The sequence below is a fragment of the Geotrypetes seraphini genome, chromosome 10 (genome assembly GCF_902459505.1).
Source record: "Geotrypetes seraphini chromosome 10, aGeoSer1.1, whole genome shotgun sequence".
Taxonomy (NCBI): domain Eukaryota; kingdom Metazoa; phylum Chordata; class Amphibia; order Gymnophiona; family Dermophiidae; genus Geotrypetes; species Geotrypetes seraphini.
Window position 1 is genome coordinate 487158 of NC_047093.1, and position 20935 is coordinate 508092.

At 35.8% G+C, this 20935-nt stretch overlaps 1 protein-coding gene across 5 annotated transcripts in view; it reads left to right on the forward strand.

Annotated features, from left to right (window-relative positions):
• The window catches only part of CCDC57 (coiled-coil domain containing 57), a 411998-nt gene that overhangs the window by 168925 nt on the left and 222138 nt on the right, over nucleotides 1-20935 (forward strand). For all 5 annotated transcript variants that reach the window (XR_004540808.1, XM_033960323.1, XM_033960322.1 and 2 more), the window contains one exon: nucleotides 3814-3976. Coding sequence is in view for 4 of the 5 variants with exons in the window: in XM_033960323.1 (XP_033816214.1) it covers nucleotides 3814-3976 (163 nt within the window). In the remaining variant the exon portion in view is untranslated. The remainder of the gene's footprint in view (nucleotides 1-3813; nucleotides 3977-20935) is intronic.

The following is a 20935-nucleotide window of genomic DNA, read 5'->3' on the forward strand; positions in this document are numbered from 1 at the left end:
ACACTTCGCAGTCCTAGTACAATCCATCATCCTCTCCAGATTGGATTATTGCAATTCTATCTACCTCAGCCTAACCAAGAAAAGCCTCCACAGACTTCAGCGGATTCAGAACGCCGCAGCTAAGCTTGTTTTCGCGAAAAGCAAATTTGATCACGTCTCACCACTCCTGTCTAAGCTCCATTGGCTCCCAGTAATCCCCAGGATCCACTTCAAATGTGCGTGTCTGGCCTACAAGATCCTACATGGCATCCTTCCTGCCGTTATCCCTCTATCCTGGAACTCCCCAACCCCTACTTCCTCCAGATCCTCCCAAATTTTTAAACTATCCTTCCCTTCCATAAAAGGTATTTCCCATGTAGGCAAACTTGGGTCATCCCTCCCCTTTAGAATCACTGAGATCTGGAATAACCTCACCTCCCCTCTCTGAACCTCAAGCTCCCTCCAACTCTTCCGCAAACACCTAAAAACCTGGCTATTCTCAAAACTGTAACACTTCCCCCCTCTTAGGCCTCTCACCTTCCCCCTTTACACCTAACTCTTTAATCTCTCCACTGTAGTTCCTCTCTCATCTTTCTTCCTGTAAACCGTGCCGAGCTCCGCATTCGTGGAGATGGTGCGGTATATAAACCCAAGGTTTAGTTTAGTTTAGTTTAGATGGGCAGTCAATAAGCTTTGCTGAGAAAGGGAGAACATGATCATATTTTTTGGCTTGGTAGAGAAGTTTAACAGCAGTGTTTTGTATTAGTTGGAGGCGACGAGTTTCCTTCTGAGTTATTCCTTGGTAGAGGGCATTACAGTAGTCTAGGGTCGAGATGACGAGTGAATGAATCAGTATATTGATTGGGGTCGAGAAAAGAGGAGATAGAACAGATTAGTCTTAACTTATGAAAGCATTTTTGTGTTACAGCACTGATTTGTTGGTGGAATGTAAGATCTTTATCCAAGATAATGCCAAGAAGTTTAACTTTACTGCCCATTTGGATGGGAGAGGAGGCAATGCTAATGGGGGTACAAAGATGTTCATCTGTGGAAGTTGGAAAGAGGACACTTGTAGTTTTGGAGATGTTAAGTGAAAGTTTGTTTTGTTGGAACCAAGAGTTGATTTGATCAAGTTTGAAGTTGATATCACAGATTTCTTCGGGGGATGAGGAATTTAATGGGTGAAGTAGTTGGATGTCATCGGCATAAGTGAAGACTGTAAAGCCTAAAGATTGAGCTAGAGTAAGTAGAGGGGTTAAGAAAATATTAATCCCCACTCAGAAATTAATCCCCACTCAGAAATTCAAGCTCCTTCCAATCCTTCCGCAAACACTTGAAAACTTGGCTCTTTTCAAAAATCTAATCACCTCCCATTCTCTAGTATTTTGTCCCTCTCTATCTTCTTAGTTCCTCTCCTATATCCTTTCATTGTAGTTCCTTTCTTCTTAATTCTGTAAACCGTGCCGAGCTCTGTGCTTGCGGAGATGGCGCGGTATACAAACCTAAGGTTTAGTTTAGTTTAGTTTAAAGAGTAGGGGCGAAAGAATCGAGCCCTGGGGGACCCTATAAGTTTGGGTGATTGAGGAGGAAATGGAGTCATTGAAACTAACACAGTAATGTCAATCATTCAGATAAGAGCGGAACCATTGTAGGGCAGTGCCTGATATCCCGAGGATTTCTAGTCGATTGAGAAGGGGATGATCAATAGTATCAAAAGCAGATGTAAGATCTAGAGAAATCTCCTTTCTCTGTCTCCTATACTTCCCTTTCTAGTATTTCCCCGGTGCTCATCTCTCTGCCTTCATCATCTCACCATTCTATGATTCCCTCCCCCTGTGCACAGTTTCACTCCTCTATATCCCTATGCCCCCCTGTCCAGCATCTTCCTTCTGTGTTCTTATTCTCCCCATGTCTAGCCTTCTTCTCTCTGTGTCCATGTACCTCCCATGTGTAGCATTAACCTTCTGTGTCCATTTACTACCCCCATGCAGATGCAGCATTCCCAAATGGACCATTGGTCTGACCCAGTAAGGCTATTCTTATGTTCTTATGTCCCTGTTCCTATGCTCTCAGCTGGAAGTTACGTCGGATGGAGGGACTCAGCAACAATAAAGTTCCAATCTGAGCAGCCCGTAGTTCCAATCTGAGCAGCCCTGCGTCACACTAAAGGTAGTGGCCACGGCTTGAGGCACCCAGAAGTGCGCAGACGTCGCCGTGACATGCGTGACATCATCACACTGACATCCATGCATGTGCAAAGGCCCTCCAGACAGGCCCTGAAATGCCAGTAGGGCATGCCAGCAGGGAAGTCTAACAAATATCAACTGAGTACCCCCAACCACAGACCTCCCAAACTCCACCCTAGACCCACTCAAGCTCTTCCCCAGATCCCACCCCCTTTACTAATTGTAATGCAATTTTTTTCTATTCATTTTTCATATACACACAATATACACAGCAGATATAAAGTCAATCACTATTTTGGCAAATAAAATTATTTTCCCTACCTTTGTTGTCTGGTGACTTTATTTTTCTGTACTTTTAACTATGTTTCCAGGGCCTTCTTATCCACTGACTGTTTTTCTCTCCTTCTTCATTTTCTGTCTTGCATCCATCTTTGTTTCCAATTAAAACAGGGAATATATATCCAAAAATGAGAGTCAGTAAAGCTTGTTGGATAAGTCAAGAAAAAACTTACTATAGTGAAAAACTGGCCTCAAGGGAGTATTCCTATATTTATATGGTACGCTCAGAGATATGAAACTCCAGAAGAGGGGGAGGTAACCCCCTCTTGTGTTTAAGAGTTTACCAGCCAGTCATTGTGAACTTCATATTGAGATTACTCTCTGAGACCTGTACATTCAATTTGTTTTTAAATATGTAATTTCTTTATATAAAATCTTGTACGTTGAAATTTGCATATGAAGAATTCACTGGAAAGCTAGTTATAAATTTAGATAACTGCTGTGGATCATAGAAGACATACCTGTCCTCCTTATAAACCAATACACATTTACAGGGAAATCGTAGAACAAAAGTTGCCCCCATCTGGATGACCTGTGGTCTCAAAATAAGAAACTTGAAAGGTAATATATCTTAAGAGGTTTCTGGGACCGCTCTTCCATCGTGCACATAAGTTCTTCACCCCCTAAACTGTACCGTTCCCTCTGGTTTTTGCAATCTAAATGCATGACCTTGCATTTCTTAGCATTAAATTTTAGCTGCCAAATTTCAGACCATTCTTCAAGCTTGGCCAGGTCTTTCTTCATGTTATTCACACCATCCAGCATATCTACTCTATTGCAGATTTTGGTATCATCCGCAAAGAGGCAAATCTTACCCAAAAACCCTTCAGCAATATCATTTATAAAAATGTTAAAAAGAACAGGCCGAAGAACAGAACTTTGAGGCACACCACTGGTAACATCCCTTTCTTCAGAGCGATCTCCATTGATCACTACTCCAATCACATCTCCAATCCCCAAATTGAGCCCAACACTAACACCCCTGCCTATGCTCCATTTGAGAATAAGCACTTAACAGTTTTTAATCTAAACACATCATTTTTCCATTAACTATTTTGGCAAGTCTTTTCTGTATGATGTTTGATTTATTTGGGACTTATTCATTCAAAGCTTATGTTTAGCTCACTTTTTAATTTTAGAGGAGAGCAATTTGTTCCTCACTTCTTCCTTAATTTAAAATGAAATGTTAGTTAAGGGCAGTAGTGCTTTTCATGGATGAGTGTAAGCCATCCCATTTGTAAATATCCTTGTCCTTCCAGTTACATCCTTTATCACCTCTATTTCCAAAATCTTCTTCAATTTTTTACAGATATAGACAGCAGTTGTCCCAAGCACTGGAGAAGGAACGTGTTCTAGAGCAAGAAAAAGTGCAAGTAGCACTAGACTGGAAAAAATTCTGTGAAGATGCTGAAAGGAAACAGTATGAGAAATCGGAGGAATTGATACAGGGCCTGACTACAGCAAGAGAGCAAGTCAGTATCTTTTTTTTTAACTCTTTATTAATTTTTCATTCAAAAACAATGCATTAAAATATACATTTACATATAATTAATTTCAAAATTGCATTTACGTCAGCCATAGAAATACTTCAAAAACTTTTCCCCTTCCTTCCTACCCCAATATAAGAACAAAAACCATTATTTCAGACATATAGTGAAAATCATATTGAACTTATTGATCAATGAAATCATCAAAATATAATACCAATCCACCCACCCTCCCTGGATGAGTAAATCAAATAAGAAATCAGGAGAATAAACCAGCTAATCACCATTAACAAAATTTGTCAATGGACTCCATCTTTTTTTTTTCCATTTTTTATTTTCAAATTTTGCATAAAGTGTACAAAATATTAAAATACAATTTATAAATACATAGTATCACTTTTATATCTAATACATTATATATCTAAATTTGATTTTCCCCCTCACCCTCCCCCCACCCTTTTATTACTTTAATATAATATTTTTAATATTCAAATTTTACAGAAAGTGTACATGTTAGAATACAATTGATGAATATTCAAATAACATTTTTATTTCTAATACATTATGTTCTAAATAAATTTTATCCCCTCTCCCTCCCCCCACCCTTCTATTACTTTTCATTCATATATTACATATTGTTTAATATTTTTATAACATATTATGTAGAAATTATTTTCCTTACCCCCCCTATATGTGTGTCATAAAACAAGATTCTTAAAAGAAGAAAAGAAGAAGAAAAATCCTACTATTTATTCATTACAGTATTTTGTCAATGGCCCCCATATTTTTATAAATTTAGTATATGTCCCCTTTTGTATTGCTATTGTTCTTTCCATTTTAAATATATGACATATTGTATTCCACCAAAATGTATAATTTAGGTTGTTATAGTTCTTCCAGTTGTTAGTTATATGTTGAATGGCAACCCCTGTCATAATTAATAAAAGTTTGTTATTTTCTGGTGAAATTTGAATTTTTTTTCTCATCATCATTCCAAATAATATTGTATCATATGATATTGCAATATGATTTTCCATCAATTTATTAATTTGTGGCCAAATTGAATTCCAAAAAGTTTTAATATAGGGACAATGATATAATAAATGATCTAATGTCCCTGGTTCTAGATTACAGTGCCAGCATTTATTGGACTTAGAACTGTCTAATTTTTGCAAACGTGTAGGGGTCCAAAAAGCTCTATGTAATAAAAAGAACCAAGTTTGTCTCATAGATGCTGACACTGTACATCCCATTCTCCAAGACCAAATTAGTGGCCATTGAGATGCATTAATCTGATGCCCAATCTCAATGCTCCAAATTTCTCTTAGACCATTTTTTGGTTTTTTATTCAAGTATCCAGATATTAATTTATACCACAATGCGGCTTGATGTCCTAGGAAGTCTGCTTGAAAACATAAGAACTTTAAACTATATTGATTATTTAATGTTTTCCATTCAGGGAACCCAACCTGAATGGCCTGCTTCAATTGCAACCATTTAAAACTTTGTGTTTTATTAAGACCAAATCTATGTTGCAATTGTGAAAAATCCAGCAGTTTACCTTCTGAAATAACATCGTCTAAAGATCTAATGCCTGCAATTAACCAGTTCTTCCAAAGGATTTGAGCTCCGCCAATTTTGATCTTGGAGTTTATCCATATAGATTGATTAGTTGATTTGTTTATTGGGATAGGTGTTAATTTATCAATAAACCTCAATGTTTTCCAAGTATCCATTAATATTTTATTTTCTCTGTATCTTCTAGGTATGTTAATACTTGGTAAATGTACTAAATTTAGGGGAAACATAAGGCGCCATTCTAAATATAACCAATCCGGTGCATTATCCATAAGTTCTGGGAGGATCCAATACATACCCTGACGTAGAATATAGGCTTGATGGTACCTATAGAAATTTGGAAAATTTACCCCTCCCTCCTTAATTGATTTTTGCAAAGTTACTAAAGCTATTCTAGGTGTTTTACCAAGCCAAAGAAATTTTGTTAAAATGCTATTGAGCTTTTTATAAAAAGACCCCTGAAAATAAATAGGTATCATACTCATTTGGTAGCAAACTACAGGTAATATCATCATTTTAATAGTTTGAACTCTTCCCCACCAAGAAATATGTAATGGGTTCCATTGCTCACATAACTCCGTAACTTTTTTTAATACAAATTTTTCATTCTCTTTTACAGTATCTTCAATTGTATTTTTAACTTGAATGCCAAGATATTTAAATCCTTCTTCTTTCCATATGAATGGAAAAGTATCAAATAATCCTTTTACACAATGAACATTCAAGGGTATAATTTCAGATTTATTCCAATTAATTTTATATCCTGAAAATTTACCAAACTTATCAATTAATTCCAATAAAGAAGATAAGGTTGACTTTGGATTTCTCAAATAAAGCAAAATATCATCAGCATAAGCTGAAATTTTATATTCCATATCTGAATATGGAATACCTTGTATCTCCCTCTTTTGTTGTATTGCTAACAATAAGGGTTCCAATACAACATCAAATAACAAAGGAGATAGAGGACAACCTTGTCTAACTCCCCTCCGCAATTGAAAAAATTAACGTCAATGGCCTGAATCACGTAATCAAAAGGAAAAAAGTATTAACATTTTTAAAAAAGCAAAATGCGGATATTTACTGTCTGCAGGAGACCCATCTTAGTATAAAGGAATCACAGAAATTATCAGGTGGGTGGGTAAAGGAATGTTTTTTTGCTCCAGCAGAGGGTAAAAAAGCCGGGGTAGCTATCCTTATAAATAAAAAAATGTACGGCCAAGATTAAGGTAAAAAATTCAGATCCACATGGAAGATGGATACATATTGATATAGGTATGGGAAATGATGCCCTGACGTTGTTTAATATATATGCCCCTAATTCGAATCAATCAGAATTTTTTAAAAAATTACAAAATATGTTGTTACCACTGGCTGCTTCTAATCTAGTGGTGGCTGGAGATTTTAATGCTGTAATGGATCCATTATTGGATAAAAAACCTGGTAAAAATATAAAATCTTTAGGTTTAGATAATTTGGTTCAAACATGTGATTTGAAAGATATATGGCGTATTCTTCATTTTAATGATCAGGAATTTTCATTTTGTTCACAGGTTCATAAATCATTTTCAAGAATAGATTATATTTTTGTTACAACAAATAAAGTACAACAGGTGATTAAAGCTTCCATAGATCCTATTATTATTTCAGATCATGCGGGAGTATGGATAGAATTACAATTAGATCAATTAGAAAATGGTAGACCTCTTTGGAGATTTGATAATGCATTGCTTGTGGATGACAAATTTTTGGAAAATTTTAAAATACAAATTAATGAATTTTTTCAACTAAATTTAGTGGAAGATACATCTATAGAGAATGTATGGGATGCATTTAAAGCAACTATGAGGGGAAATATTATATCATATTCAGCTTTTATTAGGAAACAGATTAAAATACAATATATAGAATTAGAAAAAGAAATAAAAATATTAGAAGCTAAATTGGTAAGTAAATGGGAAAATGAAATTTTGCAAGCTCTTTTGAAAGCAAAAGGTAAATATAATGAATTAACTTCAAAAATGATAAGAAGAGATTTGTTTTCCAAGCATGCAATGTATTATGGAAATTCTAATAAGGCGGGGAGACTATTGGCAAATTATCTTAAAGCAAAAAAAAGAAAAACTAATATTAATGGAATAAAGGATGATAATGGTATAATAACAAATCAAACAAATATAATATTAAAACAATTTTTAAAATTTTATAAGGACCTGTATTCTACCGAGCCTTATTTGGAGAGACAAAAAGATGGAAAAAATTTTTTAGATTTAATTAATGGACCTAAGGTTCCTGATCATATAAAACGGAGTTTAGATGAACCTATATCATTAAAAGAATTAGAAACAGCATTGAGATCTCTTAGAGTTGGATCCGCTCCAGGTGGTGATGGTTATACAATAGAATTTTATAAAACATTTCAAAATATCCTTTCCCCACATTTACTAAATTTATATCAGACACAACTTAAAAAAGGTAATATTAAAGGTACTATGGCTGAATCAATAATAATTGTTTTACCTAAGCCAAATAAAGATCCTACTTTGGTTTCAAACTACAGGCCTATATCTTTGATAAATGTTGATAATAAACTTTTGGCGAAAATTTTGGCTTTGAGATTAGCCAAAGCTCTCCCACATATTATAGATATGCATCAAACGGGTTTCGTTGCTAAAAGACATTCTTCAAATAACTCTAGATTATTGTTTCACATGTTAAACTTATCAAAAAAAATGGATGAACCGGCTTTTACAGTTTCATTAGATGCTGAAAAAGCATTTGATAGAGTAGAATGGAATTTTATGTATCAGGCTTTAGAATGGTTTGGTATAGGTTCTGGATTTATACAAATGGTAAAAACATTGTATAGCTTCCCGATTGCAAGACTAAACATTAATGGACTCCATCTTAATTTAAATAACTTATTACACAACATTTCTGAATTCATTTTCTCATATTTGTATCATAAACATAAAGAGTCCCACCAAAAGGAGAAATTAAGTCGATCCCAATTTTTCCAGTTTTTTGTAACCATTTGCATGGCTATCCCAGTCATGATGGAAAATAATCTACTTTTATACTTGTCTAAAGGAGGTTTAGGTGACAACAATGTACCACAAATAACCACCTCATACAATATCGGAATCGAAGACTTCAAAATCAAATTAATTTGTCCCCATATTGATTTCCAAAAGATGAGTATCAAAAGACAATAGAACAACGAATGATCCAGTGTCTCTACTTCAAGATGACAATGCCAGCATCTATTAGACTTTGAACTGTCTAACTTCTGCAAACGAACTGGGGTCCAAAAAACTCTATGTAACAGAAAAAACCAAGTTTGTCTCATAGATGCTGATGCTGTACATCTTATCCTCCAAGTCCAAATCCGTGGCAATTGAGTAGCAGAAATCTGCTGCTTTATCTCAATGCTCCAAATATCCTTTAAACTAGTTTTTGGTTTTTTATTCAAATATTCCAATATTAATTTATACCACTTGGCAGCCTGATGCCCTAGCAAATCTGTCTGGAAGCATAGGCCCGGCAAGCTATACTGATTCTTTAAATTTCACCAATCAGGGATCCCCTTCTGAATGGCCTGCTTCAACTGCAACCACTTATATGCTTGAGACTTTGCAATGCCGAATGATTATTGCGTTTTGAAAAATCAAGCATTTTCCCATTTGATAACAAATCATCTAAAGTACGTATACCTACCTGCCTGCAGTCAATGATTCCAGAGGATCTTAGACTTGCCTATTTGAATCTTGGAGTTCAACCATAAGGATTGACACATGGATTGTTGTACTGGTATAGATGTTAAATTGTTAATGCATTTTAATGTTTTCCAGGTGGCACAAAGAATACGATTGTCTTTGTAGATTCGGGACAACTTGATACTCAAAATATGGCTTAACTGTAATGGGATTAATCAATTATGCACCAGCTTTATTAGAAAAGGTCCTCAATTCTCAATATTCAATTTTGTTTATAATGACGGGAGTTGCCATGCAGCTTATTTTAAAGAATTGGAAAAATTGGGATAGAGGGGGCGTGGCTTATCGCGCACAAATGGACGTGTGATCACGACGCTCCTCCAAGCTAGGCAACAAAGATTAATAATTCTCCCCTTCAAATTGAAATTTGAAAGAAATTTTAATACTGATCGATAAAACTTATAGATATTTAACAACAGAGAAAATTTGATAATATTTTCTCCTACCGGCACTGAGTAAGATCTGATAACAAGTAAGACCGCGATTTTTTTTTTTCTTGTTGCCGGCTTATATCTGTGCTAGTGTGGGCTGCTTGGCGGTTGAACCGGTCAATGGTGAAAGAAAAGAGAGGAGAGGACTGGTTTAGTGGGGAGACTGGTGCCGATCAATTCTGGAGTTGTGGCGGTTAGAAGTAGCCCTCTCCTGACGGTGCTAAGACGGAGCCCTGTGAATTAAAAAACTCTTTCGTCAGTTTTCATCTTCTATTGTAAAGAGTGACGCTGAAAGTGGAAAAAGTTGTGGAGAAAGACTATTGAACATTGAAATGGATGGTGAGAGACTTCGGTTGAGGGCTAATGATGAAAAATGACAGTTTGAAACGGCTATCGAGTGTCAGCGGACATATGTAGCCCTCCCCCTCCGGTGTTAAAACAAAACCTTGAGACTTAAGGAAAGGGAAAGAAAAAAAAAGCCGGTTATACTGAAACATATTAAAAACAACTGTAAAGAAAAAAAGCTGAAACGAAGCGGTATTAAGATTTGAAATTAAATGACCTGAAGGAGGAGAGCCAATACAAAAGGTCTGTTTCTCTTTTACCGGTTTTTTGACACATTTTCTTACGCTGGAGTAATGAGTCATAAATAATCAAAAAACTCACAGCGTGATTATAACCAGCCTGAAACTAAGCCTTGCTAAAACTAAAGTAAGGTACTGAGAGAGGAAGAGCGCTTGTTTATCTCAGTACTGAAGAGATACGGTGATGAGGGCTGAGATTCACTGACGAGCTGAATGAATAAAAATTAAAAAGAGGCTTGAAGACCACGGTGACATTGAATTAACCGATAAAAAAAAAAAAAAATATAGACTTCCTCAATTTGAACTGGTTTTGATGAAGGGCTGAAATTGAGGCAATTTGAAATAGCCCTCCCCTGATGGTTTTGGAGAGAAACATTAAGGGTAAAAAAACCTGACTTTGTACTGTGTGACATTGGAAGAGAAGGAGAAAGAAGGGAAAAACTACTGAAAATTCAACTAATAGAAACTACCCTCCAACGAAATTAGACAGGAACCCTGAAGGAAGGGATCCAAAAAAAAAAAAAAAAAAAAGTTTGCTATTCCCTCAACAATATAGCATTGAAGGTGGGATATTGTATACTGTGGTGAACAGAAAAATTACTGAACATAAAGAATTTGGAGAAGATAAAATCTATAAAAATATAAAAATAGACTCAAAAATATGGCAAGTACCAGACAAAACAAAAATGAGGCTGGTACGTCTGCAAAAAGACAGAAACAAGATCAAATAACACCAAGCAAGATCCCACTTCCTGTTGAAGAACCTGACATATTGAGTAAAGCAGAAGTTATGGAAGAACTAAGACAAATTAAACAAATGCTTAAGGAAACTGTAACCAATATGTCTGAAATGAAGGAAGAAATATTAAACATCCACAGACAAATGGAAGTTAATAACAAAAGAACAACTGAATTAGAATCAAAAATGGAGGTTTTGGAAAGTGAATCAAATAGATGCAAAAATGACAGCCTGGAATTGAATAAATTGAAAGATCAACTGGAAGATTATGAGAATAGAGGAAGAAGGAAAAACATTAAACTGTTTGGAATACAAGAAAATTTAGAAGGAAAAAATGCTCTCCTTTTTCTTGAAAATTTAATTCCAAAAATATTACAACTGGACTTGAAACAACCACTTGAAATAGAAAGGGCGCATAGAATCCCAGTTAAAAATGTAGAAAACAAAGGCAGGCCAAGACCGCTAATTTTCAAAATGCTTAGATACCAACAAGCATTAGAAATATTAAATGCTGCAAAGAAAGACAAAAATCTAAATTATAAAGGATCCAGAATATGGTTTTTGCCGGACTTTGCTAAAAACACAGCAAATAAAAGAAAGAGACTATTAGACATGAGACCTCAGCTAAAAGAAAAAGGTTTTAAATACGGTCTATATTATCCGGCAAAAATGAGAGTATCATCTGGAGATAAATCCCTGTATTTCGAGGATCCAGAAAAATTAAAAGCTTTTCTTGCTAAACCAGAACCTATGATATTTTAACATAAAACATTAAGATGGGTTTTGATGACTTTATGAAAAATTATAAAAGTATGAAATATTGAAATATCTGAAGAAAAGAAAAATGAAACAAAGAAAAGACAATAAAAATTTATAAGAAAGAAAGAGCAAGATATAAGAAAAACATTGATAAAATACTAAATATATGTTTAAGATAAAATTTTATGATGTAAAAATAATACTAAGGAAATATAAATTAAAAACTGTTAAATGGATAAAGATACATTAATGAAAAGATATGGAAAAATGACTAAAGAAATTAAAGATTAATATAGATAGATAGAAGGGGAATTTGATTGAATATTAATTGCCTAGGGGGGAGGAGAATGTTCGGGTTACAGTTCCAATGTGTAGCCTTAAGCAGCCATTATATTGGGTGGGAAAGGGAGGGAAAATGAGAGTATCTACTAGAATGATTAAGGGAAAAATAAACAAGGGATTAGATACTTTAGGGGTAAAAATGTGTGTCGTGAAAAACATATTTTGGATTCTAAATATGAAAGAAGAGGAGAAGAAGATTATAATGAGAAGTATTAAAATGTATAATGTCTTTTAAGATATATTCTATTAATGTCAATGGCCTGAATCACGTAATCAAAAGGAAAAAAGTATTGACATTTTTAAAAAAGCAAAATGCGGATATTTACTGTCTGCAGGAGACACATCTTATTATAAAGGAATCACAGAAACTATCGGGTGGGTGGGTAAAAGAATGTTTTTTTGCTCCAGCAGAGGGTAAAAAAGCAGGGGTAGCAATTCTTATAAATAAAAAATGTATGGCCAAGATTAAGGTAAAAAATTCAGATCCACATGGAAGATGGATACATATTGATATAGGTATGGGAAATGATGCCCTGACGTTGTTTAATATATATGCCCCTAATTCGAATCAATCAGAATTTTTTAAAAAATTACAGAATATGTTATTTCCACTGGCTGCTTCTAATTTAGTGGTGGCTGGAGATTTTAATGCTGTAATGGATCCATTATTGGATAAAAAACCAGGTAAAAGTATTAAATCTTTAGGTTTAGATAATTTGGTTCAGTCATGTGATTTGAAAGATATATGGCGTATTCTTCATTTTAATGATCAGGAATTTTCATTTTGTTCACAGGTTCATAAATCATTTTCAAGAATAGATTATATTTTTGTTTCAACAAATAAAGTGCAACAGGTGATTAAAGCTTCCATAGATCCTATTATTATTTCGGATCATGCGGGAGTATGGATAGAATTACAATTAGATCAATTAGAGAATGGTAGACCTCTTTGGAGATTTGATAATGCATTGCTTGTGGATGACAAATTTTTGGAAAATTTTAAAACACAAATTAACGATTTCTTTCAAATAAATTTAGTGGAAGATACATCTATAGAAAATGTATGGGATGCATTTAAAGCAACTATGAGGGGTAATATTATATCATATTCAACTTTTATTAGGAAACAGATTAAAATACAATATATAGAATTAGAAAAAGAAATAAAATTATTAGAAGCTAAATTGGTAAGTAAATGGGAAAATGAAATTTTGCAAGCTCTTTTGAAAGCAAAAGGTAAATATAATGAATTAACTTCAAAAATGATAAGAAGAGATTTGTTTTCCAAGCAAACAGTGTATTATGGAAATTCTAATAAGGCGGGAAGATTATTGGCAAATTATCTTAAAGCAAAAAAAAGAAGAACTAATATTAATGGAATAAAAGACGAAAATGGTATAATAACAAATCAAACAAATATAATATTAAAACAATTTTTAAAATTTTATAAGGACCTGTATTCTTCAGAGCCTTATTTTGAGAGACAAAAAGATGGAAAAAATTTTTTAGATTTAATTAATGGACCTAAGGTTCCTGATCATATAAAACGGAGTTTAGATGAACCTATATCATTAAAAGAATTAGAAACAGCATTGAGATCTCTTAGAGTTGGATCCGCTCCAGGTGGTGATGGTTATACAGTAGAATTTTATAAAACATTTCAAAATATCCTTTCCCCACATTTACTAAATTTATATCAGACACAACTTATAAAAGGTAATATTAAAGGTACTATGGCTGAATCAATAATAATTGTTTTGCCTAAGCCAAATAAAGATCCTACTTTGGTTTCAAACTACAGGCCTATATCTTTGATAAATGTTGATAATAAACTTTTGGCGAAAATTTTGGCTTTGAGATTAGCCAAAGCTCTCCCACATATTATAGATATGCATCAAACGGGTTTCGTTGCTAAAAGACATTCCTCTAATAACTCTAGACTATTGTTTCACATGTTAAACTTATCAAAAAAAATGGATGAACCGGCTTTTACAGTTTCATTAGATGCTGAAAAAGCATTTGATAGAGTAGAATGGAATTTTATGTATCAGGCTTTAGAATGGTTTGGTATAGGTTCTGGATTTATACAAATGGTAAAAACATTGTATAGCTTCCCGATTGCAAGACTAAATATTAATAATAAGATATCTGATGGTTTTCAATTGCAGAGGGGAGTTAGACAAGGTTGTCCTTTATCTCCTTTGTTATTTGATGTTGTATTAGAACCCTTATTGTTAGCAATACAGCAAAAGAGGGAGATACAAGGTATTCCATATTCAGATATGGAATATAAAATTTCGGCTTATGCTGACGATATTTTGCTTTATTTGAGAAATCCAGAGTCAACCTTATCTTCTTTATTGGAATTAATTGATAAGTTTGGTAAATTTTCAGGTTATAAAATTAATTGGAATAAATCTGAAATTATACCCTTGAATGTTCATTGTGTAAAAGGATTACTTGACACTTTTCCATTCATATGGAAAGAAGAAGGATTTAAATATCTTGGCATTCAAGTTAAAAATACAATTGAAGATACTGTAAAAGAGAACGAAAAATATCTATTAAAAAAAGTTACGGAGTTATGTGAACAATGGAACCCATTACATATTTCTTGGTGGGGAAGAGTTCAAACTATTAAAATGATGATATTACCTGTAGTTTGCTACCAAATGAGTATGATACCTATTTATTTTCAGGGGTCCTTTTATAAAAAGCTCAATAGCATTTTAACAAAATTTCTTTGGCTTGGTAAAACACCTAGAATAGCTTTAGTAACTTTGCAAAAATCAATTAAGGAGGGAGGGGTAAATTTTCCAAATTTCTATAGGTACCATCAAGCCTATATTCTACGTCAGGGTATGTATTGGATCCTCCCAGAACTTATGGATAATGTACCGGATTGGTTATATTTAGAATGGCGCCTTATGTTTCCCCTAAATTTAGTTCATCTACCAAGTATTAACATACCTAGAAGATATAGAGAAAATAAAATATTAATGGATACTTGGAAAACGTTGAGATTTATTGATAAATTAACACCTATCCCAATAAACAATTAACTAATCAATCTATATGGATAAACTTCAAGATCAAAATTGGCGGAGCTCAAATCCTTTGGAAGAACTGGATTATTGCAGGCATTAGATCTCTAGACGATGTTATTTCAGAAGGTAAACTGCTGGATTTTTCACAATTGCAACATAGATTTGGTCTTAATAAAACACAAAGTTTTAAATGGTTGCAGTTGAAGCAGGCCATTCAGGTTGGATTCCCTGAGTGGAAAACATTAAATAATCAATATAGTTTAAAGTTCTTATGTTTTCAAGCAGACTTCCTAGGACATCAAGCCGCATTGTGGTATAAATTAATATCTGGATATTTGAATAAAAAACCAAAAAATGGTCTAAGAGACATTTGGAGCATTGAGATTGGACATCAGATTAATGTATCTCAATGGCCACTAATTTGGTCTTGGAGAATGGGATGTACAGTGTCAGCATCTATGAGACAAACTTGGTTCTTTTTATTACATAGAGCTTTTTGGACCCCTACACGTTTGCAAAAATTAGACAGTTCTAAGTCCAATAAATGCTGGCACTGTAATCTAGAACCAGGGACATTAGATCATTTATTGTATCATTGTCCCTATATTAAAATTTTTTGGAATTCAATTTGGCCACAAATTAATAAATTGATGGAAAATCATATTGCAATATCATATGATACAATATTATTTGGAATGATGATGAGAAAAAAAAGTCAAATTTCACCAGAAAATAACAAGCTCTTATTAATTATGACAGGGGTTGCCATTCAGCATATATCTAACAACTGGAAGAATTATAACAACCTAAATTATACATTTTGGTGGAATACAATATGTCATATATTTAAAATGGAAAGAACAATAGCAATACAAAGGGGGACATATACTAAATTTATAAAAATATGGGGGCCATTGACAAAATATTGTAATGAATAAATAGTAGGATTTTTCTTCTTCTTTTCTTCTTTTAAGGATCTTTTTTATGACGCACATAGAGGGGGGGTAAGGAAAATAATTTCTAAATAATATGTTATAATATATTATACAATATGTAATGTATGATTGAAAAGTAATAGAAGGGTGGGGGGAGGGAGAGGGGATAAAATTTATTTAGAACATAATGTATTAGATATAAAAATGTTATTGAATATTCATCAATCATATTCTAACATGTTGTATACTTTCTGTAAAATTTGAAAATTAAAAATATTATATTAAAGTAATAAAAGGGGGGGGGGGAGGGTGAGGGGGAAAATTAAATTTAGATATATAATGTATTAGATATAAAAGTGATACTATGTATTTATCAATTGTATTTTAATATTTTGTACACTTTATGAAAAATTTGAAAATAAAAAATAATGGAGGAAAAATTGGGATAGATTAAATTATTCATTCTGGTGGGAATCCCTATGTTATATCTTTAAAATGAAAAAGTTTATGGCCATTCAGAAGGGTTATTATAAAAAATTTATGGAAGTTTGGGAACCATTAACTAAATATTGTAAAGATTGATTTATTTATATAAATTGGGGAAAACATACACATCCGGGGAGGGGGATATGTTTTGGCATTTGTTAAGAAATATAGAAGGGTTGATTATAAGTTTTTTCATGGTGTTTGTAAATTGGAAAGTGGGTGAGAAAAAATAAGTCTTGTCTTTATTCATAAGAACATAAGCAGTGCCTCCGCCGGGTCAGACCATAGGTCCATCCTGCCCAGCAGTCCGCTCCCGCGGCGGCCCAAACAGGTCACGACCTGTCTGAATCACCAGAAGGGGCCCCCTTGCCACCTTGGTTTCTCATTGAAGTCCTATCTTCTCATCAAAGTCCTAACCCTCCAGTCTTGCACATGCACGACCTGGTTGGCTTTCTATTCTTATTACCTGGTTAGCTTTCTATACTTGTGTTACATCCCAGCACCTCTCTCAGTATCCCATGATCCCTTTATCCCTCAGGAATCCGTCCAATCCCTGTTTGAATCCCTGTACCGTACTCTGCCTGATCACTTCCTCCGGTAGCGCATTCCAAGTGTCCACGACCCTTTGGGTGAAGAAAAACTTCCTTGCATTTGTTTTGAACCTATCTCCCTTCAGTTTCTCCGAATGCCCCCTCGTACCTGTTGTCCCCCTCAGTCTGAAGAATCTGTCCCTATCCACCCTCTCTATGCCCCTCATGATCTTGAAGGTCTCTATCATATCTCCCCTGAGCCTCCTTTTTTCCAGAGAGAAGAGCCCCAGCCTATCCAACCTCTCGGCGTATGGGCAGTGTTCCAGCACTCTTACCAGTTTCGTTGCTCTCCTTTGGACTCTCTCAAGTACCGCCATGTCCTTCTTGAGGTGCGGCGACCAATACTGAACGCAGTATTCCAGATGTGGACGCACCATCGCTCGATACAATGGCATGATGACTTCCCGCATCCTGGTTGTTATGCCCCTCTTTATGATGCCCAGCATCCTGTTGGCTTTTTTCGAGGCTGCTGCGCACTGTGCAGATGGCTTTAGTGATGCATCCACCAGCACACCCAAGTCTCTCTCAAGTCTGCTGTCTCCCAACAATGCCCCCCCCCAATTTGTAGTTGAACAACGGGTTCTTTTTCCCTATATGCATGACCTTGCATTTTTCCACGTTAAAGCGCATTTGCCATTTGTTTGCCCAGTCTTTCAGCTTGTCCAGGTCCCTTTGCAGGTCCTCACACTCTATCCTATATAATAAAAGGCTAACTCGCGCATGCGCACTTCTATTTGCGTGTTCCGTGCGCTGTAGGTCTGTGGCCGAAGGAGTGCGCATGCGCGCGAATACGTCACCACCCGATCGCCTCCACAAGCCGGACCGCAGCCAGACGACGATCTCCGTTCCTCCTGCACCATGGCACACCAGGCATGTCCCTGCCTCCCCCGCCGCCGGCCTCGGGTTCCTGGGGGCCGGCGGTGCGAGCCGCCCGGCCGGTGCTGAGGCCCCGCCTCCCCGCTACACAGCGCCGCCAGACCCGACAAAACGGCCCTACACTCACAGACCCACGAGCAGGGTTGCCATGGAAACCCAGCCGTAATAACATTCAGTCGCGCAAGGGTCAGTGAGAGGGGATCAGGAGCTAAAGAGAGATTGAAAAAAACAAACAAACAACAGTGCACAAGTAGAGAGAGACACACAGACAGTCACAGAAGGACAGGGGGCTAAAGACACAGATTGAAAAAATAACAAAACACAGAGGACAAGGAGAGAAAGAGACACAGACACTCACAGAAGGACAGGGGGCTAAAGAGACAGATTGAAAAAATAACAAAACACAGAGGACAAAGAGAGAGAGACACACAGACACTCACAGAAGGACAGGGGGCTAAAGAGACAGATTGAAAAAATAACAAAACACAGAGGACAAGGAGAGAGAGAGACACAGGGAAAAAAATGACAAACAGACATACAGCAGCCAAGGAGACAGACAGAGAGACAGTGGGCAAGGAGACAGCAAAAAAAAAAAAAAAAAAATACAAACAGCCAATGAGACAAACAGAAAAAAATAAAAAATACAATGCCCAAGGATAAATTCAGGAAAATAAACCATACAGACATACAGTGGCCAAGGAGTTAGACTGCAAAAAACACATACAGCAGCCAATGAGACAGATAGACTGACAGCGACCAAGTAGACAATCGGCAAAAAAACACAAACAAACACAGAAAGCAAAAAAAGAGAAACATACAGCGACCAAGGAGACAGGCATGCAACAAATAGGAAAAATATAAAAACTTTTAATAAATCAACCATACGTGAAGAAGGAATAAAAAAAAAAAAAGGAAGAGACACCTACAGGGAAACACAGGATCAAGAGCATACAGAGAAAACAGAAGTTTGCAGGAATCAGGAACATATAGAGAAAGGAGAGCAGAGACCCCTGCAAGAAGAGAAAAATAGCAAAGAGACTGGGGATGAGAAAGAGAGCAGAGATGCTTGCAGGGAGAAAAAGCTAAGCAGTAATGTTACAGCTCGAGAGTGGAGACTGAGGAAGAAAGCAGAGACAGCGCTACACAGGGAAATGGAGGGAGGAAAGAGACAGAAAGAAAAATACAGACATAAATTCTAGCACCCGTTAATGTAACGGGCTTAACGACTAGTTAAGTATATTGTGCTGTAATGATAATAATTTATGTAAATGCATCATCTTTTGTGCACAATTGAAGTTTTAAAAATGAATAAAGAATATAAAAAAAGAAAAGGTCCTCAATTCTCAATACCAATACTATGTAAATGGTGTCGATTAAATCACAATCCCTAAGGACCCAATCTCAAACGTTGGATTCTTGATCCTCAGAGACAACACACTGGGGTCAAATCAATCATCTACCCAATGATTAACATGTCACTTCATCACAGGATCCTATCTTATGTTTTTAATTCTTTAAATATTTTCAATTCATGGGAGCAATACCCTTATTATTGAATCATTTCATAAATAGTTTTTAAAATACAATAATTTAAAGTAGTAATTGTACTTAGCTTTTTTGTGGTCAGATTTGGGATAAGCACTATGTCAATATGTTTCACTGTAATGCTTTTTCAAGACAGCAAATCCCTGAAGTAAATATGCAAAAATTACTTCCCTGCTATATTCTTCAACCTAAATGCTAAGTAATGAACAATTGTGTCAAATACTATATTTAACAGAAGAAAACTCCTTACCCTTTATTTAACTGCCATAACTATCGACCATTCTTCTTCGAGAGAAAATGGTGGCGGCGTGACTTAAAGATTAATTAAATACCCGCGGTGGGAACAGCTGGGGACGACGTCATTACAACCTCAGCGTGCCTACCGGGGGGAACTACCAATCAAAATATACTATAACACATCCACCTGCTCCTCATTAAACTAAAGATAACCACTTCAATTCTTCATTTAACCCCCCTCTAAGGAAAATGGTATTTAATGTATAGATCCAGCGTTGTTCTTTGTTTTGTTTTTTTCAATTATGTTTATTAGCAATTGCAAAAAGGGCATACAACCAAAGGGGCAAAGAGAAACAGTGCAAAACAAGCAAGCAATCAAGACGATTGCTTGCTTGTTTTGCACTATTCCTCTTTGTGCTTTGTAATTTAGTCTTTCTTCTTCATTCCCACCCTACCTCCCCATATCCAATACATCTATTATCCCAGGACAAGCAGGCAGCTATTCTTGACTGATGGGTGACGGCACCGACGGAGCCCCGGTACGGACACTTTTAGAGTGATTGCACTCTAAGAACTTGGAAAGTTCTGGTAAGCCGCACCGCGCACGCGCGAGTGCCTTCCCGCCCGACAGAGGCGCGCGGTCCCCAGTTTTCTTGTTTCCGCGGAGCCAAGAAGACGCACGTTTCAACGGCTGTTGAACTTTTTCTAATTTTTCGCCTTCCCGCTCGCGTAAACTTCTTGGGAAATATTGTTTCCCTCTTTTTATTTATTTATTTTCTTTAAAAAAACAAAAACAAAAACCGAATTTTGGTTTTCTTCTTATTTTTTCGTTTTGCCCGGCGGGGCCTGCTGCCACCATCGAGGCCTCGGCCTTCGATTTGGCAGAAGCCGTGTTTACGTTCATGCCCCCCCAACCCGGCTTTAAAAAGTGCCAGCGGTGCGCGAGGCCTATTTCTAACTCTGACCCGCACAACTGGTGTTTGCAGTGCCTCGGACCTGACCATCGGGCATCCACCTGC